General features: G+C 43.5%; 1 protein-coding gene across 1 annotated transcript in view; it reads left to right on the forward strand.

The window, feature by feature from the left end:
- Positions 1-24,689, forward strand: part of MROH2B (maestro heat like repeat family member 2B) — a 61,823-nt gene extending 37,134 nt beyond the window's left edge. The window contains exons 17-32 of the mRNA XM_005694753.2: positions 130-219; positions 619-739; positions 4,989-5,086; positions 7,463-7,615; positions 10,734-10,891; positions 11,454-11,580; positions 12,066-12,253; positions 14,081-14,221; positions 14,737-14,851; positions 15,710-15,856; positions 16,379-16,561; positions 20,749-20,904; positions 21,258-21,392; positions 22,054-22,156; positions 24,042-24,107; positions 24,554-24,689. Of these exons, the coding sequence (XP_005694810.2) occupies positions 130-219; positions 619-739; positions 4,989-5,086; positions 7,463-7,615; positions 10,734-10,891; positions 11,454-11,580; positions 12,066-12,253; positions 14,081-14,221; positions 14,737-14,851; positions 15,710-15,856; positions 16,379-16,561; positions 20,749-20,904; positions 21,258-21,392; positions 22,054-22,156; positions 24,042-24,107; positions 24,554-24,660 (2,088 nt within the window). The 3' untranslated portion in view covers positions 24,661-24,689. The remainder of the gene's footprint in view (positions 1-129; positions 220-618; positions 740-4,988; positions 5,087-7,462; positions 7,616-10,733; positions 10,892-11,453; positions 11,581-12,065; positions 12,254-14,080; positions 14,222-14,736; positions 14,852-15,709; positions 15,857-16,378; positions 16,562-20,748; positions 20,905-21,257; positions 21,393-22,053; positions 22,157-24,041; positions 24,108-24,553) is intronic.

A 25,159-nucleotide genomic window follows, 5' to 3' on the forward strand; every position in this document is an offset into this window, starting at 1 on the left:
CTCCGGGAGTTGGTGATGGACAGGGAGGCCTGGCTTGCTGCAGTTCATGGGGTCACAAAGAGTCGGACACGACTGAGCGACTGAACTGAACTGAACTGAAGGAAAGCACTTTTACTCTTTGACCAACAGCTTCTCCGAATGTGGCTTGTCTCACAAAAAGACTGGGAAAGAGAAAGAGCCTTCCAGATCACTGCAAACGTTTTGACAAATGATGTCGTGGTGAGTAAGCCCCTAGAATGGGTGGATGTCATTGCTTGCTAACAGCAAGGACCTCGGAGGCCGCTGGAATCCAAAACTCCTGTGTGATGGATATCCGGTCCAGGCGGAGTTTTTTCAGAGAACCACCCTGAGGTCTGCCCCATCCCACAGCACTGTGAGTCCAAGCAGGAGCTGGCTGAGGGATTGCGGGGGCCGGGGGGTGAAGGGCGGGGGGGATTGGGAGCCCGGGAGTGAAGCGATTCATTTGTCTATGTTCGCCTGTCCGCTTGCAAAGTCCGAGATTCCGTTTTATTCTAAGGACCTGCACGGAGGAAACAAGGACTTAATATCCAGTGTTGGGACTATCCTGCAACATCATCAAGCCACCCCATCACCTCGGGATCCTCCTTTATCCTGCAGGCACCAGAGAATTTTAAGATCGGCTCACTCCTTGGCCTCCTGGCTCCTCACTCCTGTGACACCCTGCCCTCCATCCGCCAGGCGGCTGCCAGTTCGGCTATTGGTCTGTTCTCTATAAAAGGTGAGGGAAGGATGAGAAACCCACAGATGCAGAGAAGATACCTGTTTCCATTTTTCTCAGCTTTTCTCTTTGTACATCTCTGTCTCTCTCCTTCCTCTCTCTCTCTCTCCCTTTCTCCTCCCCTAGTTCAGTCATTTCTGAGTTATGTTACACAGTTTATCTCTCTCTCTTAGATCCTTTTTCCTCAGTGACTCTGCTTTTTGGTTTTTTAAAAATAAAGATAATAGCACCAAAGCGTCATAAAGATCCATTAAAGCAGGTGAAATGTTTTGAGAGTGTCTGATTTAAATCACACACCAATTGGACATATTAGCAAAGCTTTTTCTACCACACAGTTTTCTTTCAGAGGAAATCATACTATTATCCTGGTGCTAAGTGAATTTCAGAGTTCTCTAAGAGAGAGAACTTTGTGGAGATTTTTGTAGCTTGCATAGCAGGACCTCTGCCTGCTCTGCCGGAATGTGTAAATACCTATCAATGTCAGGAAACAGAAGGAATTTTAAAACCTCAATATCAGGCTGAAACCAACACTCAGGGCTTCTTGATTAAATACAGGTTAAATCACCAAGTGTTTTGCCGAGGTGGGACCTGCCTTGTGTACAGTTCCCTCCAGACCAGGTGCAGCCAGGATCCCCCAGCCAGCTTGACTGCCACTCATGTCTACACTAGACTCTTCATTCTTTTAGATGTAGAATTAAGAGTCTAGATTGCTGGGAGAAATATTAATAATCTCAGATATGCAGATGACACTACCCTTATAGCAGAAAGCGAAGAGGAACTAAGCCTCTTGATGAAGGTGAAAGAGGTGGTTTAGCCACTAAGTTGTGTCTGACTCTTTCGACCCCATGGACTGTAGCCTGCCGGGCTCCTCTGTCCAAGGAAGTCTCCAGGCAAGAATACTGGAGTGGGTAGCCTATCCCTTCTCCAGGGGATCTTCCCAACCCAGGAATCGAACCCGGGTGTCCTGCGCTGCAGGCAGAGTCTTCACCAAGGAGCTACAAAGGAAGCCCCTAGGGAAATATTTGAGTGCCTTTTTGTGTGTCAGACACTGTTCTGATGCTGGGACACAGAAATATAACAATTCTAAATTTGCATGCTAAAAGTGTGTGAAAGACGGAAGGTGGGATTTGGTTGAGGGCAGACAATAGAGTCAGTCAATAGGGAAAAACTGTTCAGCAGAACCTGAATAGATCTGACAGTCCCTTGGGATTTGGGAAGAGAATTCATGAAGGGTGTATGATTTTATCAAAGCCAGAAAAAAAATGAATTAAAGGGGTGAGAATTAAAGGACCACTCTAATAAGACAAGAAATGTCCTGCAAAAGGACCCCATAGGAAGAAAGGAATTCTATCATTGCTCTGCCTGGTCCTCCTTTGTTGTTGTTGTTCATGTCCGACTCTTTGCGACCCCATGGCCTACAGCATGCCAGGCTTCACTGTCCTTCATCATCTCTTGGAGCTTGCTCAAACTCTACTGAGTTGGTGATATCATCCAACCATCTCATCCTCTGTCATCTCCTTCTCCTCCTGCCTTCAATCTTTCCCAGCATCAGGATCTTTTCCATTGAGTCAGTTCTTTGCATCAGGTGGCCAAATTATTGGAGCTTCAGCTTCAGCATCAGTCCTTCCAGTGAATGTTCAGGACTGATTTCCTTTAGGATTGACTTGCTTGATCTCTTTGCAGTCCAGGGGATTCTCAAGAGTCTTCTCCAACACCACAGTTCAAAAGTATCACTTCTTCAATGATCAGTCTTCTTTATGGTCCAACTCTCATATCCATACATGACTACTGGAAAAACCATGGTTTTTACTATATGGACCATTGTTGGCAAAGTAATGTCTATTTTTTAATATGCTATCTAGATTTGTCACAGCTTTTCTTCCAAGGAGCAAGTGTCTTTTCATATTATGGCTGCAGTCACCATCTGCAGTGATTTTGGAGCCCAGGAAAATAAAGTCTCTGACTGTTTCTATTGTTTCCTCATCTATTTGCCATGAAGTAAGGGGATCATATGCCATGATCTTTGTTTTTTGAATGTTGAGTTTTAAGCCAGCTTTTTCATTCTCCCCTTTCACTTTCATCAAGAGGCTCTTTAGTTCCTCTTCGCTTTCTGCCATAAGGATAATGTCCTCTGCATATCTGATGTTATTGATATTTCTCCCAGAAATCTTGAATCCAGCCTGTGCTTCATCCAGCCCAGGATTTCCCATGATGTACTCTGCATATAAGTTAAATAAGCAGGGTGACAATACACAGCCTTGATGTATTGCTTTCCCAATTTTGAACCAGTCTATTGTTCCATGTCCAGTTCTGTTGCTCCTTGACCTGCATACAGGCTTTTCAGGAGGCAAGTTGTGTGGTCTGGTATTCCCATCTGTTTAAGAATTTTCCAGAGTTTGTGGTGACCCATACAGTCAAAGCCTTTGGTATAGTCAATGAAGCACTGGATGTTTTTCTGGAATTCTCTTGCTTTTTCTATGATCCAACAGATGTTGGCAATTTGTCTCTTATTCCTCTGTTTTTTTCTAAATCCAGCTTAAACATCTAGAACTTCTCGATTCATGTACTGTTGAAGCCTAGCTTGGAGAATTTTGAGCATTACTTTGCTAGCATGTGAGATGAGTGTAATCATGTGGCAGTTTGAACATTCTTTGGCATTGCTTTTCTTTGAGATTGGAATGAAAACTCACCTTTTCCAGTCCTGTGGCCACTGCTGAGTTTTCCAAATTTGCTGGCACATTGAGTGCAGCACTTTCACAGCATCATCTTTTGGAATTTGAAATAGGTTGACTTGGGATTCCGTCATCTCTACTAGCTTTGTTCATAGTAATGCTTCCTAAGGCCCGCTTGACTTCACACTCCAAGATATCTGGCTCTAAGTGAGTGATCACACCATTGTGGTTATCCAGGTCATGAAGATGTTTCTTGTATAATTCTGTGTATTCTTACCACCTCTTCTTAATATCTTCTGCTGCTATTAGGTCCATGCCATTTCTGTCCTTTATTGAGCCCATCTTTGCATGAAATGTTCCCTTGGTATCTCCAATTTCCTTAAAGAGATCTTTAGTCTTCCCCATTCTATTGTTTTCTATTTCTCTGCATTGTTCACTTAAGAAGACTTTCTCTCTCCTTGCTATTCTTTGGGACTCTGAATTCAGATAGTAATACCTTTCCTTTTCTCCTTTGCCTTTTGCTTCTCTTCTTTTCTCAACTATTTTAAGGTCTACCAGACAACCATTTAGCCTTTTTGCATTTCTTTTTCTTGGAGGTGGTTTTGATCACTGTCTCCTGTACAATGTTAGGAACCTCTGTCCATAGTTCTTCAGGCGCTCTATCAGATCTATATTTCTCCCTTTAGGTTCCTTTATTTTCCTGAAACATGCAAAGTTCCAGTTCTTAAATATTCTTTGTTAGCAGGAAATCCCATACTTCATTATTCATGTTAACTCTTTCCTAGTTGATCAAATAAACATGGTAGAGAGACAAAGAATATGATCATTAAATTAAATCTGTACTGGATACAAATAACTAGTGTTTTACTGAATTAAATGCCCACTTAATATTTGTGGATGTTGTTCAGTCTGTTGTTAATGCAGATAATAGATCAGAGGTTGAGAAATTTACCAGTTGCTTGGACAATTGAAAGCTGTGAAGCTGGACTTTGAGCCCAGGTCCTCTGCCCAGGAGGCTAAGGTACCTCCCAGAGAGTGATTCAGGTGTGAATTTCCACCAATTACTAACTCCAAACAACAAACAGAAAAACATTACCACTGAGGTCTGCATTTACAAGTCAATATCAACAATCACGCAATTGCAATGATTACAGTGGTTACCTTAACCATTCCCTTCAACAGAAGCTCACTGCAGAATAGAACTTCAACAGAGCCAGCAGTAGAGCAGAGTAGTTAGAGCCTGGGCAGTGGTGTCAGACCAGGGTTCAAGTTCCAACCCTCTATTTTCACTCCCTGCATGACCTGGCCAAATGACTTTACACCTCTCAGCGTCAGTCTTCTCAACTGCAAATAACCTCAGATGATCTCTAGGAGTAATAAATGAGATCAGAGTATTTAGCATGCTTTTAGTATGCAGAAACTCCTCAATCAGTGTTTGCTCTTATGCTCATCAGAGAGGCTTTCGCGCGTTTGTGAAAGTCGTCCAGCAGCTGAACTAGTGTCACGTCAAAATATAGACAGCCTCTTCAACCCCTATCAGTTCTTTGAACTCCCATGTCACCCTTTGTTGATTATAGGTGTTCACCTGGAATTGGAAAGACTACAGGATTTGCAGGAAGGGCTGCAATGTGATGATGTGCAGGTCCAGATCAAGATTTCCTCCAAAATAGCAAAGGTAATAGATATGGAGGACTGATCAAGGGACATAAGGATGATTCTGGGTTAATTTTCAAATGAGTAGGCCGTGTACGCTCCTCTACCGAGGAGGGCAAACAGTCTAGCCATTCTAGTGAAATAAACGACTTTTGTCCATTCATTAAATCTGGGTCCATGTATACAGGCAATCTCATTTCAAGCTCTGGGAAACCTGGGGAGCCATGCAGTCCTCTCCAAGTGAAGGAGGTAGTAGGGTAAAATGAGAGAAACAGGACATTGGAGTCCGCCAGATGTATTCTCTGTGCACCCCCTGAAGTGCGTGCACTATGTGATCCATTTCCTCATCTTAAAAAAATGCATAACCTCCCTCTCAGAGCTGCTATGAGAATTGGCCAATCAATTCATTCTTTTATTCAGTCACTTATTCATTCACCTCATGTGCCCTGTGCATCTACCATGTCCCAGACTATTTTCCAGGATCTTAGGATAGAAATGCCTGCCCTCATTGAGTTTATGTCCTAGTGGTTGGAGCAGCCAAATAAATATGATGTCAGGTAGTGATAAGTGAGAAACACAAAGTCAAGGAAGGGAATGAAGAGTAAGGTGGGGGCAGATCCCCTAGGGATCACAACTCTGAAAGAGAGAACCACAAAGATATCTGGAAAGAACATTCCAGGCAAAGGGGGAAACAGTATGTGCAAAGGCCCTGAGGTGGAGAAAGAAGTGGGTCATGAGATCCAAGAGACAGCCCAGAGCTGATTGAAGTGCTTTCCAGGCCTTTTTAAGAAACTTGGTTTCACTCTAATAAAAATAAAACACCAGCAGAGGGATTTGAACAGAAGAGTCAAAACCACTGCATATAATGTGGCAGGTGTGAAATGTACAACTTGTGTGAGACAGCATTTTTCCTAATGCAGACATTGTGGATTTATATGTGTACTATGGTAATTACCCACTGAGGGCAGTAAACAACAAAATTGGTCATCATGACAATAACAGAGAGAAGGGAACTTTCTTGAGAACAAAGCATTTTTCCTAACTTGCAAAATCTCCTTATGGGCTAAGAATATGGTACAACTTTATTTCTGAAGGGTCACCTGGCTGCCATGTTGAAAGTAGACTATAGGCTGCCAAGAGTGAAACTAGTGAGGTCAATTTGGAGGAAAGTGTAAGAATCCACGTGTGAGCTCAGGAGGCTTGGACTAAAGAGGCAGCAGCAGTGACAAGAAAGTGATGAGTATACAGAAGAGAAACTCATGGGGACACAGGGAGGGAAACCAGGTCCGAAGCCTAAGACAGTGTCTGATGCACAATAAGTGTCGAAAACAGCAGTTCCCTTCCTTCCTTTATTCCTAAGCCAATATCATCCCAATATGAGAAAGAAAAAAACACGTAACTGTCGAGCTTGGACCCAGGCAGACATTTGGTGTTCCATAGAACAGACACATGAGTCTAGGCCTTGATCTTAGAGCCATGGTGACTCAGAATCCAGCTAGGACAGGCAGCTACTCATGAAAAGGAATTCATGTCTTCTCAAAGGTCGTTCTACCGCACATCACTGGGCCATTTAATACAGAGGGAATTCAGTTGTGAGCAGGAATGTTTTCATACCCACAAACTCATAACCATGACCTTCTTGTTTGGTTAAAGCCCCAGATAATGCTTCTGGAATTTATTCAGACTGCTAACTTTTCACCTCCCGTGCCTGCCTTTTCATTCGCACATACACAGAGAAATATACAATCAAACATTCTATATAATTATTTGTCTAGAGACCAAAATTACAAAGTCTTATTTTCTTGACCTTTTATTGACTACTCAATATTGAAACACACAAAAGCAAAAGACAGGGTTCATTGTTAATTCACCCTCCGTTTGGATACTGTAAGGCACAGGCTCTTTAGCCAGGCATTTAGTACGTGTTGATAGATTTCCTGAATCCTCAAGCCTAGCTCCTAGCTACTCTTTGGCAGACACAAGACATTTCTATGATAGATGAAATGTATATGAAAGTACTTGACAACACTTAAATTGCCATTTACGCATTATTTTTCCTTTATGGGGGGTATTGCAAATTCAGGTTTGGAGAGGAAATTGCCTTGGCAGACCTAGAATTTAATAAATATGAAATGATTTTTAGAAAGCAACTTCAAGGAAAGTTTTACTTAGACTGAAAGGCCGTGTCTATGTCCTATTTTAGTATTTTCTCTAGTTTCTATGGCCTCGATCATACGCTAACTCTTTGGAAAGCCCAGTGGTTTCTAATATCCTAAAAAAGGGGCAGCATGTTTTGGGTGTCCAGATAGGAAGTGAGGGGCTTGGTTACGTGAGTCTTTCTGGGTCCAGATATGAAGTGAGGGGTTGGTGACAGGAATCTTTCTGGGTCTGTTCTCAGATTGTCAGTAAACTCATCCCCAGTGAAGAAATGCTCATGTTCCTGGAGGAAACCCTGGATGGTCTGGAGAGCCTCAACCCCCCGTGTACAAAGGCCTGTGGCGTCTGGATGATCGCCGCCCTGAAGGAGCAGGGAGCTACTCTGGAAGACCAGGTGAACTGACAGCCAGTCTGACAACTGAGCATGATTCTAGCACTTCTGAAATGCCAGTACCAGAAGCAGGTCATCACTCCTCAATTGGTCCACTGATGAGTCACAGGCAAGAGCATACACAGCCTCAGGAGGCCTCAACAGAGACCCAAGTTGTGTATGAGCAACCAGGCTCAGGAGGAGGGCCCGTCTCACCTGACTCAATTACCTCTCTAGTCTGTGATGATGAGCACTTTCCAAGCTGCCACTCTCTGGCCAGAGGAAGAATATCTGAACCAGAAGCATGTGGTGTGTGAAAAACTGGGTTGTAAGATCTGCAAGCATAAGAGTGGTCTCGTGAACCTTTGAGATGGCCACTGAGGGCCAGGCGGGTTTTCTAACTCCACTGCACCCTGTGAGCTGCTCTTTAACACCCTTTAGGTATTTTCTGGTAAAGAAGGCTATCCTTGAGGAACTGACTGAAAGAAAAGTCCCAATCCTTCCTCCCAACTAGAGAATTAAGCAGAGAGAATTGGGTTTAAATTCAGGAAGTCTGGTTAAGAGCTCCAAATGGATATGCTGTCTTCTCTCTCTCCTAAAGTCAGAATCAAAATATTAACAATTCAGAGATCAGTGATGAGGAAATAATTTTTAACTCAGAAAGGCTTCCTTCCCAAGGGTAACAGGAGGAAGAAGTTATGGTCCCCAGAGTCGGGAGTTAATCATCCTAAATTAAAGAATTCTCCAAAGCATGACTTTTACAAATGACCTCTGTTCTAACTACTGCCCAACCATTTGTTTGTTTTCAAAAACATTTATTGAGTATATACTCTGTGGCAGGCCCTAGGCCAGTCATGGGAGAATGAAAGGTTAATAAATTTAGAATATCCATGTGTTTGTGTGTTAAACATAAAAGGGGAAGTTGTTCATACGCTAGGTAAAGGCTAGGGACCTAAATGTTTTCCAAGAATCACTAGTATGGGACTGTGTGATAATCAGGCTTGCAGGATATTTATGATTAAGGAATTACAATTTCATGAAAAATGTTATATTTAACCTAAAAATGTCTATCCAAAATAAGCAAGAGAAATATCTACTGAATGCAAAGTTGCTTTAGCATAGAAACATGTCCTAATCCATGTCAAAAATCCAAATGCATGATATAATTCCCTACTGCACACAAACTAATACCCAAACTCAGAAAGGTGACCCTCAATGTCCTTTCGGATTCAGCTTTGTCTTGTCTATCAAGTTATCCTCCTCTTTTTTCTCACCTTCATTCTTTCTGTGCTCCAAACTGAACCATTCTCCTATTCCATAAAGTTTTCTACATCTGCTTCTACCCGGCTTTTGTGTAGTTTTTATATAGATTTTACTTTTTAAAGCCATTAGGTTCACAACAAAACTGAGCAGAAGTTACAGAGTTTCAGTACACCTCCTATCTCCACACCTCCAACATCCCACCCCTCAGGTTACATTTGCTACAATCGATGAACCTACATTGACTCATCCTACTGGACATGGAACAACAGACTGGTTCCAAATAGGAAAAGGTGTACTTCAAGGCTGTATATTGTCACCCTGCTTATTTAACTTACATGCAGAGTACATCATGAGAAATGCTGGACTGGAAGAAACACAAGCTGGAATCAAGATTGCCGGGAGAAATATCAATAACCTCAGATATGCAGATGACACCACCCTTATGGCAGAAAGTGAAGAAGAGCTAAAAAGCCTCTTGATGAAAGTGAAAGAGGAGAGTGAAAAAGTTGGCTTAAAGCTCAACATTCAGAAAACGAAGATCATGGCATCCGGTCCCATCACTTCATGGGAAATAGATGGGGAAACAGTGGAAACAGTGTCAGACTTTATTTTTGGGGGCTCCAAAATCACTGCAGATGGTGACTGCAGCCATGAAATTAAAAGACACTTATTCCTTGGAAGAAAAGTTATGACCAACCTAGATAGTATATTCAAAAGCAGGGACATTACTTTGCCGACTAAGGTCTGTCTAGTTAAGGCTATGGTTTTTCCAGTGGTCATGTATGGCTGTGAGAGTTGGACTGTGAAGAAGGCTGAGTGCCGAAGAATTGATGCTTTTGAACTGTGGTGTTGGAGAAGACTCTTGAGAGTCCCTTGGACTGCAAGGAGATCCTACCAGTCCATTCTGAAGGAGATCAACCCTGGGATTTCTTTGGAGGGAATGATGCTGAAGCTGAAACTCCAGTACTTTGGCCACCTCATGTGAAGAGTTGACTCATTGGAAAAGACTCTGATGCTGGGAGGGGTTGGGGGCAGGAGAAGAAGGGGATGACAGAGGATGAGATGGCTAGATCGCATCACGGACTCGATGGACATGAGTCTGAGTGAGCTCCGGGAGATGGTGATGAACAGGGAGGCCTGGCGTGCTGCGATTCATGGGGTCTCAAAGAGTCGGACACGACTGAGCGACTGAACTGAACTGAACTGAACTGATAATCACCCAAAGTCCACAGTTCACATTAGAGCTTTTAGTTTTGATGTTGACAGATGTATAATGACATGTATCCAATAGTGGAGGATAGATTAGTTTCACTGCTCTCTGAACCCTCTGTGTTCTATTTGCATTTTTACCTGTCTTGTTCCTTCTGATGAGGATTCCTTTCCTCGCCATCTCCACCTTGCCTTTTGAAATTGATATATATATCCTTTGAGACCCAGACCAGACGTCCCTCTATGGTGACCTCAGTTACTTCTGGATTCCCCTATCAGTCCTGTGAATCTCTTGTACACCATTTTCCATACACAGTTTTGTGTACAAGCCTCTGGGTGTAAAGCCGAAGTCCTTTATGAGATGATTCATTCCTTTTGAGAAAGGGCTACATCTTATGCAACCCTGGTAAAATCCCCACAATGCCTAACTCAGCACCTGGCATAATGCTGCCTTTTACTAAATGTTTGCTAAATTGATTTAAGAATAAATGCCTAATTTATCAATAATTGTCCTGAGCAAGAGATAGGCCATGTGTAGAATCAATCACTTCCTTAACATTATTTCTATTTCATCGATCACCACCCACAACTTGCTGACTGTACATGATCTAAGTCAACCATGTCAAGGAAAAATGGTGATTCAGTGATTGCATTGGCTTTTTCTTTTTAGCTGTTGGAGATCTTGGGCGTAATTTACCATCACATGCCGGTCCTCAGACAAAAGGAGGAAAGTTTTCAGTTTATGCTAGAAGCCATTTCTCAGATAGCCAGCTTTCACATGGATGCAGTTGTTGCCAACCTTTTACAGAAGCCTCTGCCCTTTGACAGGTAGATTCAAACTAAGGTCTTCCCTTTTCCCAGGGAAGACCCCTCTATAAGGCATTGGGGAAGAATCTCTGGTTTGAGAGAAAGATAGCAAACAAAAGTTGAAAACATCTCACCTGACTAATTTCAGAAACAGTGCTTGAATCACAGGTAATGGTTTTCCAAGTATTTTTCAAATATATGTCCTCATTGGAAGATGAGAATTTTAGATATGTGTATATGTATATATGTTTGTGTATGTGTGTGTGTGTGTATATATATATATATATATATTTAAAATAGGAGTAAGTGAGTTTTAGAAAGTGATTATTTCCCCCCTTTCTGGTTGCTGAGAATGCATCTATATGAGAGGTTTCTGTCTTGATGGATGTTAACAAACCTCAGCAACCCAAGGCCCAAATGCTAGATTGTTAAATAAAGCATCCTTATTATCCCCAGGCACGTTGGCATGTCCACTCATCCCTGCAATTGTGATTAGTCATAATGTGATTTTAGAGTGGATCCAATGGAAAAGCGAATCTCCCAAAGAGTTGAGCCTCATTAGCTTCCTGCCTTCCTTGACTAGGGACACAAAGACACTGTGGAAATCTCTGGCTGAGAACCCAGCCTCCAGTGGCAAACTCTTGCGAGCCTTAGTCGACAAACTGGAGAACGAGTTAGAAGATGACCTAGCCAGAATAGAGGCAATATCTGTGAGTTGGACAACCTGTCACACATCTGAGCTTGTTCCCACCTGGCACTGGGTGGTACAGCATTAATCACACTTCTTCCCCTCTTACACTCTGGTTTTAAATCGACTCCAGTTTATACTGGACAATCATGGCAGTGATATGGCAATGACTTTGTGGCTGATCATGTTTAGAAGCCAATTTTTCACCAGCCCAAGGAAAATCTGTGCCTCTGTGTTTCCAAATTATCCTTCAAGACATCTAATTGTTGTCAAAAGACCCTAAGCCTAACCTTGTGGTGCCAGCTAGACTTTGGAGTCACCTCACATGGGAGCCCTGAGAGAAAAACACAGCCTGAGTTGAGAAGTTCCCAGAAAAATAAACCCTCCATTTTCTCCCCTTTCTGTGTGCTTTTACCACAAGTGTGGTCCACCTGGGAAGCAATCCTGTGGAGGGAAAACAGCCTGGAAGGTCAGCCCCACCTGACACGAGACCCTTCCTCCCTGCAGGTGGCCTGTGCCGTGTATGAAGTGGTGTCAACGGGCACCCCTGTCGCGAGCCTGTACCCGGAGCTGTTCACGCTTCTCCTGAAGCTGGTCAGCTGCACGCTCGGTCAGAAGATGCCCACCTCCACCCTCAGCCGCCGCCGGCGGGTGATGCCGCAGGGGGAGCGGCAGCAGAGAGCTGACCCCTGCAGGTAAACGGCCAGGCAGGAGGGCCTTCTGGAGACACCCTGACCCAAGACTCCAGAAAAGGGCCTGGCGTGGCCTCAACTACCCATTTAGAAACAAGGTCCCTCCATCCCTGAGCCTCATAGCCCTTCTTCCCGGAACTGGTACCCAGGCACTGTCATCCAGAACAGTCTTACAAGCAGCAACATCCTCTTCTCTAGAGTGGCCCATCCACTTCCTTTGTCTTCTTTCCTTGAAACCTTTCAAGGAAAGTTGGAATTCTGTAATATTCAAGGCAGGTGGCACTAGTAAAGAACCTGTCTCCCGACGAAGGAGACTGCCAGTGCAAGAGATGCAGGTTCAACCCCTAGGTTGGGAAGATCCCCTGGAGAAGGAAATGGAACCCACTCCAGTATTCTTGCTTGGAAAATTCTATGGACTGGGGGCACTCGGGGACCCCAGCCCATGGGATCACAAAGAGTCCAACACGAGTATACACATACACACCATACAAGGAAAGAAGAAAAATAAAAATAAATATCATCTTTCCTCAAATCTAAGACTTCACCAATTGAAAGAAGTAATATTATTTCATGAACCATTGAAAAAGTTTTTAAAAAGTCCCAATTAAGTCATAAATTAGTGCTTTCTTAAACTATTAAATTCATATTTTATATTGTTCCATAGAGCTCTTTGAGGATTATTAAGTATGGATTTTTATTTTGTAACACATTGCTTTGCTTCCCTGTTCTCTTGCCTAACTTTTTATTCCAAAGTCAAATCAACCTATTAAAAGGCATTTTAAAGAGCAATTACACTCAGTGAGCATGCATGTGGGGTGGAGTCGGGGGGCGGGCAAGGGATTGGGTCCACTTGCTTGCAGGCTCATGCACTCAGTCACACAGTCCCATCTGACTCTTTTTGACCCCATGGACTGTGTAGCCTACCAGGTTCCTCTGTCCATGGAATTCTTCAGGCAAGAATACTACAGTAGGTTGCCATTCCCTTCTCTAGGGGATCTTCACGACTCAGGGACTGAATGTGGGTCTCCTACATTGCAGGAAGATTCTTTACCATCTGAACCACCAAGGAAGCAGTTAGGCTCAGCACATGTACATATATAAATACCTACAGCTCTAAGCTTGCATGTATGCATGCTAAGTCACATCAGTCATGTCCCTCTCTTTGCAACCCTATGGACTGTAGCCTGCCAGGCTCCTCGGTCCATGGAATCCTCCAGGCAAGGATACTGGAGTGGGTGGCCAGGTCCTCCTCCAGGAATAGCTCAAAGAGCCATACCTGAATATGTTTGTGTACACGAATTGTATACACAATCAATAGAGACTGCATCACAACTACTGTTTGGCCAACAATTGCAATGCACTATCCATTGAGAGATGCATCCTGGTTTCCAAGGTGCTGTGTTTGAGCCACTAAAATACAGTATTTCACACTTTCTATCCTCAGGGCTTGATTTTCTCAGGAGAGGTGAAGATTATGTGGGATTATTGACTGAGTTCAGGATATGTCAATATCCCCTTTGGCCCCAACACCAAAGTGTGAGATCAAGGCTGCCTGTGTTTTCCTTACACAGCCTCCATTCATCCAGAAGTAAGGGAGCATTGTGGGGAACATTTTTTAAAACAAACAAAATGTGCTATATTTATTCTGTAGCACATAGTGGTTATAAGTAACCAGATTCATACATGTCAATATACAGAGCCAAGATATAATCTGTGAAAATACAGAATACAGACAGCTTGATGGTATTTATTATGGATTATGGACTTGAGGAATTCACAGTTCCCTGCATGGTGTTGACTTACTTTTGTGATGCCAACTGTCTCTTTCAGGCTCTCAACTACAGCTCTGAAGTGTGTGCAGGCCCAGGCTATGAGAGAAGGGCTGACCAGAGAATCTGACGAGGGAGACAACGTGTGGACCCTCCTCAGCAGCCCCAGTACCCACCACATAGGAGTCTGTGCACTGGCCAGGTAATGTTCAGATACTCCCAAACTAGATACCAAAGGAAAAGCTGAAGACAAAGTGAAAATGCAGGGAAGGCAACTTCACTGAAAGCCGTTGAGTCACCAAGGACTTAGAGTCAAGGAGAAAAGAAAACAGAGGAAAGGGCAAAGAGGGTTGGGAAGACATGGTAGGATCAGCTCCAAACTCAACAATTCCTCAAAAGATAGCGATACAAATGAACGGCTTTAGGCGAACTACACTTTAGAGTTTGAGTAAACTCCGAGAGTTGGTGAAGGAGAAGAAGTCTTGGCGGGCTGCAGTCCATGGGGTCGCAAAGAGTCGGACACGACTGAGTGACTGAACTGAACACTCTCGTCAGGCACTTAGATAGGGTGCTATAAAGTTTAAGGCTTGGTGCTCTTTCCTTGTTAACATCCCTTTTTAAAATTATTGGTTTTCCTGATAGAGAAATAGACTAAAGTGTCTTCCATTGTTTAGAAAGAAAAAAGTCTCCACTACAATGGGAGCCTTGGTTTTCTAGGAGCATGGCCGTGTGGCAACATGGAATCATACTGGACATCACAGAACAACTCCTCCCATCCCTAACCTCCTCCTCAGAGAACTACCGGATAACGGGCACAGCTTTCTTCTCTGAGGCAAGCCACCCCAGCAGGCTTGTTGGGTCCCATGGGGTATCTCTCTCAGGAGTTCAATGGGATCCAAAGCCACGGAAGAGGGACCTTCACTGGGAGCTTTGGGAGTGGAGAGGCCCAACGACTGCCAGAGATACAGTACCTGAGCAGAGAGACAGAGAGGAAAAAGAACCCAGCCTCATCCTCTTCCTGCCCTCTGGTCTGTAGACATCAATTTCCAAAGCAGAGAAGGATAGAGAAATAACCTGCAAAAGACAAAACAAAATATAACCAACAAATATATCAATACTACAGTCCTTCCACACCCTGGGATAAAAGCTGGCCCAGCCAGTCCAGAGAAATAACATCATCAGTTACTCCTGTTTCCTATGCTCCATTTTCCCATTTAGATCAGAATTATCTTCTTAACTGGGCTTCCCTGGTAGCTCAGCTGATGAAGAATCTGCCTGCAATGCAGGAGACCCCAGTTCGATTCGTGGATTAGGAAGATCCCCTGGAGGAGGGCATGGAGGGCATGGCAACCCACTCTAGTATTCTTGCCCGGAGAATCTCCGTGGACAGAGGAGCCTGGTGGGTTTTATTCCATGAGGTCGCAAAGAGTCAGACACAATTGAGCAACTAAACACATGCACATATGTTCTTAACTAGGTGTTTTGGTTCTCATCAGCTCATAACCTTGACCTGTGGGTTGCTTACCACTAGAGCTTAGTTCCTGCCAGATTTGCATATTCACCCAAGGCTTCTTCCTCTGCCCCACAAGCAGCTGGGGCCCTGCCCTTTCATCATAGCTGTGATGCCTTCAGAACTCTTCTGAAGGGAGGCCCTTCCCTCAACTAAAGGGGAGAAGTGTGTCATTTTCAGCTCATGAAGGAGCCAATCCTTTGGAAGCATGGGAATCTACGGGATGTGCTTGTTCTGATGGATCAGAGTGCTTGGGACTCCAACCCCATCCTGAGGCAAATGGCCATCCGGGGTCTCGGTAATACGGCTTCTGGAGCCCCTCACAAGGTAAAAGGGGTTGAGGGAAGGACAAAAAGTAGTTCATGTAAGTAGAGTTAGAGGCTTCCCAAGTAGCTCAGTGGTTAAAATAAAAATTAAAAAAAATAGAATCCATCTGCCAATGCAAGAGACACAGGAGACAGGTTCCATCCCTGGGTTGGGAAGAGCCCCTGGAGAAGGAAATGGCAACCCACCCCATTATTCTTGCCTGGAAAATCCCATGGAGAAGAGCCTGGTGGGCTACAGTCCATGGGGTTGCAAGGAATTGGACCCAACTGAGCATGCATGGACACAAGTAGACTTTTAAAATAATTATTTAGTAACCCACACCCCATGGTTACACATGGGGTAACCATGTGTGTTAATTTCAGAAATTAAGTGAAAATCCAAATAAGTTGCTGAAGTAGTGGCTCTTGTGTTGAAGGATCCATGACCCTAACAGAATGTCAGTCCCCTTGTCTGGGGTCTCCTACCCTATTTCAGATACACATAGAACAGTTTTCGAGATTAAGAAACCTTATTTCAAAATAGGTGAAGAAGCACAAGCAGATAATGTTAGAATCTGTCATCAGAGGCCTCTATCACCTGGCCCGCACTGAGGTCGTCTGTGAAAGCTTGAAGGCTCTAAAAAAGATCCTGGATCTGCTCACAGACAGAGACGTGAGCTTCTACTTCAAAGAAATAGTCCTGCAAACAAGAACCTTCCTTGAAGATGTAAGTGAACCTGTTCAGGAATCTTCCCTCCCCAGAAGAAGTGAGTGAACAGAAAGAGTTTCAGACAGTGCTTGCAGCAGACCAGTTTGGTGTCCATCTGCCATACCCACTTATATTCCCTTTCGTAGCCTTCCTGTCTTGTCCATCTTGCTTCCTGGGCTCACCTCCCATGTAAATCCCTTACACTTAAATCCTTACCTCAATGTTTGCTGTTGGGGGAACACAGATGATGACAGTACTCATTACAGGGCTAAACGTTGATGCCTCCAACACTATCTTTTTCATGTGGAAGATTTCAAAAACTTAAAATACTTGCTTAGTTCATTTCATCCCAGAAGTCATTAAACTGCCCCATGGCTCATGGGCCAAATTCGACTCAGAACATCTATTTGCAAAGGTAGTGTTATTGGAACACAGCCATGCTCATTGGTTACATATTATCTATGGCAGCCTTCACACTTCATCTGCAGAGCTGATTAGCTGTTACAGAAACCATGTGGCCTGCAAAGTCTAAATTATTCAGCATTTGGTCTTTTACAGAAAAATTTTGTCAACTCCTGATCTGGTTTACAGCCCTCATTTCAGAAAAGATTAGTCAATGATCCCAGGCTAAGGAAGGTCATTTTTCTTTATACCTTCTGGGAAACTAGATTTTATTATTTCTTCTTGGTTTATTCACTGCCATTAATATAGAAATCTATTTCACATCTAACATAAACCTATTTTTTATCATCTGAACCTGTCTGCTCCCATGGTGTGACTGGAGGAGATGGAAACTGTTGGCTGCCTCCTCAAGTGCATCCTTCTTAAACATTCAGGCTTTATTAAATTACCTGTTCAGTGATAGTCTCCAGAATGAAAAGTCTTTATTTCCTTCATTATTCACCATAAACCTAATTTTTCAGCTCCTTAATATTTTACAAGCCAGTGACTGTGTTGTATCTCTAAATGAGGCCTGAGAAGTAATGAATCGAATCTGAAGAAAAATCACCTCTCAAGTCCAATTTTTTCCTATTTATTCACTCCAGTTTTGTTTTTTTTTTAATCTTACCCTTTCTTCCTGACTCCAGAAGTTTATTAACCACCCAGCCTCCAGATCTCAGTTCGTATTTCATGCTCTCAGTCCATAGTCCACCAGTTTTGTGTGTTTCAGTTTCTTTTGTGTGAGTCTAAACCTGACCTTTGAAAGCAGCTTTCTGCTGGTATTAGTGTTACTTTCTCCAAAGTATTAGTGTTACTTTTCATTCTCATTTTGTACTCAAAAATACTTTATGGGTTTTCACTCAATTCAGTATCTTCTGTAAAATAACAAAGATGTTCTTTTCTTCAATACACAGATAATTGAAATAATCTTTAACAACCAAGAGCTGAAGTCAGCTCCAGAGAGCCCTACCTGTTAGGTTTCCTGGACCATAGTTGATTCAATGATAGTAACACTCTTGGATCTGAGCCTTCACTAATCACAAGTCTGTCTACAAGTTTTATGGTCAAAAGAATGTTTCTCAGTTATACTGCAAAAGAAAAAATCTAAAGTCTTTCTGGTTGTTAGGTTAGAACTTTTTCATTTCTAGTAGGTATCAACCTCATCAAATTTGCATAAAATTTGGCAAAAATTGAGTCTTAATAACGACATGTTCTTTACAGTCCTGTAATGCTCTTTTGGGGGCTTCCCAGGTGGTGCTAGTGGTAAAGAATCTGCCTGCCAATGTAGTAGACTTAAGAGATGCAGGTTCGATCCCTGGGCTGGGAAAATCCCCTGGAGGAGAGCATGGCAACCCACCTCAGTATTGCTGACTGGAGAATCCCATAGACAGAAAAGCCTGGTGTGCTACTGTCCATAAGACGGTAAAGAGTTGGACACAATTAAAGCAACTACATGCAAGCAATACTCTCTTTCTGCAAATAAATTATGATACTTTGCCCCTATATTTTTCTATAGGTAAAACATACAATTCTGTCATCTCCAAACTCTCTCTCTCTTTTCTTCACTATTCAAATACTTTCTCTAAAAATATGGTGACACTTTGAAAAAATGGTAGAACAGAAAATACAGCTGCTGTCCCATGCTCCAGGCCCCGCTCACTGCTATTTCCCACGCCAGCACCCAAGCACTCACATCACTCTCTATAACAGGAAATTAAACTTTAATACTTCTCCCAGCACCCAAGACACTTCTACCCTTCTCTTTTCTGCTTTCTCATCGTCCCAATTGGTTAATTCCTATTTGATCTATCTTCCAGTTCAGTTCAGTTCAGCCGCTCAGTCGTGTCCAACTCTTTGCGACCCCATGAATTGCAGCACGCCAGGCCTCCCTGTCCAGCACCAACTCCCAGAGTTCACTCAGACTCACGTCCATCAAGTCAGTGATGCCATCCAGCCATCTCATCCTCTGTCGTCCCCTTCTCCTCCTGCCCCCAATCCCTCCCAGCATCAGAGTCTTTTCCAATGAGTCAACTCTTCGCATGAGGTGGCCAAAGTACTGGAGTTTCAGCTTTAGCGTCATTCCTTCCAAAGAAATCCCAGGGCTGATCTCCTTCAGAATGGACTGATTGGATCTCCTTGCAGACATATCTTTAGGTCTTTGATTTTAGAAAATTCAAATGGTTTCTTTTTTTTTAAGTAAATAACTCTCTAGCTTTTGGATAGTTTGTCATTGGGTTGCTTCTCTTTCTAAAAGGAGAGCTTTTAGATATATACCTTGACCTTACTTCTAGTACACTTAAAGAACATGTCTACTTCCATTTCCATTCTACAAGGCATGTATTTAACTTTTCTAGTCTTTTCCCAACAAGCCATCTTTATTTTTTTATGGTAGATCTTTATTAGTGTCCTTTTTCACAATGTTGTTGTTTATGTGCCCTCTTCTCACATACATTTTATTTTGCTATCAAAGTTAATGCTTCTGTCTTCTTCCCCTCATGTCCATGGGAATGCTTTTTTATTTGTCCTTGGTTGTTGCTAATCTAAATAATATTCTGTTACCTGGAATGACCTTTCCCCTCATCCCTCTGCCTTCCTATAGGTATTTTAGACTAGTTTTCTAGGTACCCAACTCCCTCAAGAAAAAGAAAGAAAAAAGAAAACCTCCAGAAAATTCATCAGAGTTTGTTAGAACTCTAAACCATATCAACAAAGTGTCTGAGATAGCCGGAATGACCTTTCCCCTCATCCCTCTGCCTTCCGATAGGTATTTTAGACTAGTTTTCTAGGTACCCAACTCCCTCAAGAAAAAGAAAGAAAAAAGAAAACCTCCAGAAAGTTCATCAGAGTTTGTTAGAACTCTAAACCATATCAACAAAGTGTCTGAGATAATAGAAGGCCATCTTTCTCCACCACCTGTTGAGGTCACATAAATCTTTTGCCTTTTAAAAAGAATTGCCGGGTGGGATGATTTGGGAGAATGGGAATTCTAACATGTATACTGTCATGTAAGAATTGAATCGCCAGTCCGTGTCTGACGTAGGGTGCAGCATACTTGGTGCTGGTGCATGGGGATGACCCAGAGAGATGTTGTGGGGAAGGAGGTGGGAGGGGGGTTCATGTTTGGGAACGCATGTAAGAATTAAAGATTTTAAAATTTAAAAAATAAAAAATAAATAAAAAATAAAAAAATTAAAAGCATTGCCAACCCTCCTGGACAGTAAGCAAGGGAGCTCCATAACTTCATATATACAATAGTGGGGCTAAGCACTTTTTTGTTTATCCTCTCTCTCTCTCTCTCTCTTTGAGACCCAAAGCCCAAATTTCTGAGCTTCCTATAATCCCTTTGGAAAGTGTATGGGATCTTGGAAAAGCGTCCTAGACATTGAGCAGTTTAGATCAGAGGCCCCATAACTCCAGGCTAATGATGCAATCAGACTAATATGTATAAAATACAGAATAAACAAGAACCCTCCCTGGCCTTCTGCCACCAGCACTCCCTTTTTATTGTTCCTGTGGTCACATTTCCTCATTAGTTCCTCCAAGTCAAAAACCAAGTCTCCAGCTCTAAACTCATGTCATGTGGGTGGAGAGATACTGGGAAGGGAAGGGCATTCTTGGAACACACAGGGGCTGTGACAAGCGAGCTCCAGTGCCTGGGCTCCAGCCTCCTTTACTGAATGGGAAGGGGCAGAGTGGGCTGGGGGGTTTCCAGCTGGGAATGGCCGTGTGGGGGACTCACCAACGACATGCATCTGTCATCACAGGAGCAGGATGATGTGAGGCTGACTGCCATCCTCTTATTTGAGAATCTGGCATCCCTAACAGGAAGAAGGTGGAAGATTTTTTTTGCTGAAGAAATAAAAAAGAGCATGATTTCATTCCTTCTCCACCTCTGGGACCCCAATCCCAAGATTGGAACTGTAAGTGGCCCTTGCACAGACAGCTGCACCTCCTTGCACAGACAGCTGCACCTCCTCCTCTGCCCGTAGCCAAGAGGTGCCAGGAAGCCTGGTCTGGCTGGACCAGCAGCCATATCTGAAGACAGCAGTCTCATATGAACCTGAAAACCAGTTATCCCATCCTGGGTTCCTTTTTGGCCATCACTTCCTGAGTTTGCACTTCCATCTTTGAAACTGGGAAGGTGGTAGCACTGACTGTCCAGCGCTTGCATCACTCTTTGCTGCTCTTTTCCCAACACACCAATAAGCCTGCCTTCCCTTCTAGAAGCAGAACTAGCATTATGCACTGTGACGCAGAAAACTCTGTTTTTCAGGCTTGCCGTGATGTCCTGATCATCTGCATTCCTTTTCTGGGCCTCCAGGAACTCTATGGGGTATTAGACCATCTCCTGGATGGTCAGGATCTACCAAGGGCCAGGGATTTCTACAGGCAGTTCTGCATGAAGCTGGTGAGTGTGCGATAGGTGCTGCTTCCAAAAATTCAGGCCAAGAGTCCGGGCAAATCCCAGAAGACAAAGCACATAGCAAAGAATCCCAGCTAGAGCCAGAACCATCTGGGAAGAACAGTGATACTGGATATCCTGCCACATCACCCTCTGCTCTGTCCCCAAGTTCCAGCTGGAATCTGCTCTTGATTCCTGAAACATCTGTTGATTAGTCCGATAAGCTCCAGCACCAGCCTGATTAAATTTAGAATGAAATAGCCATAAGACACCTTCACAATTAACGGCTGTATGCATGCTCACTGGCCTTTTGATGTCTGTTCTTGGGGCCTATAGGATGCTGAATTTCTTAAAGAGTCACTTCTCAGTTGCCTTTTGTTTTTTTTTTTTAATTTATTGAAGCATAGTTGATTTACAGGGTTGTGTTAATTTCCACTCAACAGCCAAATAACTCAGTTATACATATATATTCTTTTTCATGTTCTTTTGCATTCTGGTTTATCACAGGATATTGAATATAGTTTCCTGTGCTATACAGTAGGACCTTGTTGTTTATCCATTCTCTATATACTAATTTGCATCTGCTAATCCCAATCCCCCAGTCCTTCCCTTGCCCACCCATCCCTCCACTTTCAGTTGCCCTTTTTGTAACACATATCTCTTCCAGTCAAAGAGAAACCAAGAAATCCTATGGATCCTCCACACACACTCATTCACGTTCTTCAGCAGCAGCTGGGAGACCATCAGGAGTGCAGCCATCAAACTCACAGGTGAGGCCACGTCCACTCTCTCCACTCACAGGCCTGCTCCTTGCCATCCTGTTTTGCTTTGCCTGGAAACTACCCCAGGTATGCTGGTATGATTGTGTGCTGTTGCTTCGGTCATATCTGACTCTTTGCAACCCCATGGTCTGTAGCCTGCCAGGCTCCTCTGCCGATAGGCTTCTCCAGGCAAGAATACTGGAGTGGGTTGCCACGCCCTCCTCCAGGGGATCTTCCCAACCCAGGGATCAAACTCATGTCTCTTATGTCTCCTGTATTGGCAGGTGGGTTCTTTACCACAAGTACCACCTGGGAAGACCAATATGATTGGTATGACCAAAAGAAAAAAATAATAAGCCAGAAAATTCATTTTATGTATAACAACATCTTCCCTCAAAAGAACCTGTTCTCTTTGCAAACTTACAGTAGCAGCTTCTGAATTCCCAACACTCATTCTCTTTCCATCAGACCATTCTCCCTATTTGGATCCTTCCTGCTTCTTCTGATTCCAGGTCACTGTTCCCTCTTTTCCCCAGGTCTTTGATCCAAGCTTGCAGCCCCTGCCAAATTGTTTTCCTTTGTATCACCCATTAACATAAACCATAGTCAACCTTCTAAATTCAGTTCAAGCTGAGAGCTTTAGCAGCAACATGATAACTAGTGAAAAGTGCATGGGTGCATGAGGGCCGGCGGACCTTGGCTCTGCTAGGTGATTCTGGACAATTCACTTAATTTCACTGTGTTGCCTCTTTGTTTGATCTACAAAATTAAAGAGGAAAGTAAGTGAATCGCTGAAGATTAAGTCTTATCATGAAACCCATTCCATCTAATCAGGCCCACAATGAATAGGCCCACTGGGTTGGCCACCTTTAAGAAAGAAAGAAAGAAAGAAAGTGAAGTCACTCAGTCGTGTCTGACTCTTTGCGACTCTGTGGACTGTAGCCTGTTGGGCTCCTCCATCCATGGGATTTTTCCAGGCAAGAATACTGGGGTGGGTTGCCATTTCCTTCTCCAGGGGATATTCCCGACCAGGGAACATGCATCTCCCACACTGCAGGCAGACTCTTTACTGTCTGAGCCACCAGGAAAGCCAGGATCCTAAGGATCCCTTATTGGATCCTATAGAGGATCCCCTTTTTGTTGTTGTTCAGTCACTAAAACGTGTCCAACTCTTTGTGAGCCCATGAACTGCAGCATGACAGACTTCCCTGTCTTTCATTATCTCCTGGAGCTTGCTCAAACTCATATGCATTGAGTTAGTGATGCTGTCCAACCATCTCATCCTCTGTCACCCACTTCTCCTGCCCTCAGTTTTTCCCAGCATCAAGGTCTTTTCCAATGAGTCAGCTGTTCGAGTTAGGTGGCCAAAGTACTGGAGCTTCAGCTTCAGCATCAAACCTTGCAATTAATATTCAGGGTTGTTTTCCTTTAGGATTGACTGGTTTGATCTCCTTGCCATCCAAGAGACTCTCAAGAGTCTTCTTCAGCTCCACATTTCAATAGCATCAATTCTTCAGTGCTCAGCTTTCTTTATGGCCCAACTCTCACATCCATACATGACTACTGGAAAAACCATAGCCCCCTAACTACGTTGTAAATTTTTGGAAGACAGGGGCCATACATGTTCAAAACCCTGACAACTCGCGCTGCCCCCTGGAGGACATAGTGAGTTTTCCCAGTAACATGCAAGCGGCGGGCAATCAACCGCTTCCAGTCACAGCATGCAAGACCCCACACACATCACCCTCACATCATCCTGGAGGTGCAAGAGGAGCCTAGCTTGTTCATTCACTATTCAGACCACTTAACTTCTGACCAGGTGCAGAGTCTGCCCTGACTTTTTGTGGCCAATCCCTCTATAGCAAATAGTAACTTTTCTTCCTGCTGATTTTAGATGCCATTGTTCTCAATTTGACCTACCAATACGTGGAGCTAGTAGACAGGGAACAACTGACCACACGTGAGTACCAACCCTAGTTTCTGTCCAGAGCCCTGTTATATTCTTAGAGAAAGAGAAACTAGAGCCACTCCAAGTTCCACATCAGCTGTAAAATCATAGTGTACCCCATCATCAGTGGTCTCTGATGCTCCCCATATACTGGACTTTCCCCAGAGTGTAAGGTGACCCCCAGCTCCATCCCATTGTAGGCACCATTCCCAACAGACTTCAATTTTTCAATTGTTTATAAACCTACTGGTCCCAAGGTCAGCATCTTCTCTTCCTTTATTTCAATGTAAGAATAGTTTCTAAATTTGCGGATCCAAATCCTAACCATTAGGGCAAAATGTGAGCCCAGGGACCTGAGCCCCATGTAGCTCTGACCCTTAGTGGAGGCTTCCCTGCACTGCAAAGCTTGGGCTTTGGCTTTCTTCCCTCAGTGGACATTGCTCTTCTTCCCATTTCAGGGCTCCAAGCACTTCGACAGGACCCTTGTATCAGTGTCCAGAGAGCAGCTGAAGCTGCCATGCAGACCCTCCTGAGAAGGTGTAAAGACATAAGTGTCCGTCTGTAAACCATCAGGAAATAAACTGCTAGGCTTTTTTTATAACTGACTCCTGTCTTCATCCTCACAACTCACAAACTTGTAATATCTTGAGGAAAGAGGTGGCACCCAGGGTGGGGATCTAGAGGTAGTGGTATATCCCTTACCCTCCAGACTCCCTGGTGGTTTCTGTTAGCAAAAACCACACTCACCAGTTCACATAAGGAATAACCTGTGATGTGAGTGGTGACAGCCACATGGCCTTTGCACAGGATGGCCTTCAATGGAAGCTTACATCCCAGCAGATACCAAAAAAATTAAAGAACATCAAACAATCTGCTGCCACTGAGAAGAGGACTGCTGCTACTTTCCACACATAGCCCCTTTTCATATCTTTGCCAGTTTTGACTTGTTACTCAGGCTCTTTTCTTTCTAAAAAACAGTCTTATGACAAACTTTAACCTGTCTGTTCTTACTTTGTAATTTATGTGTCGAGATTGTGCCCCAGGGAATTTTCTACAAAAGACCC

Source organism: Capra hircus, chromosome 20 (assembly GCF_001704415.2).
Source record: "Capra hircus breed San Clemente chromosome 20, ASM170441v1, whole genome shotgun sequence".
NCBI classification, from domain to species: Eukaryota; Metazoa; Chordata; class Mammalia; order Artiodactyla; family Bovidae; genus Capra; species Capra hircus.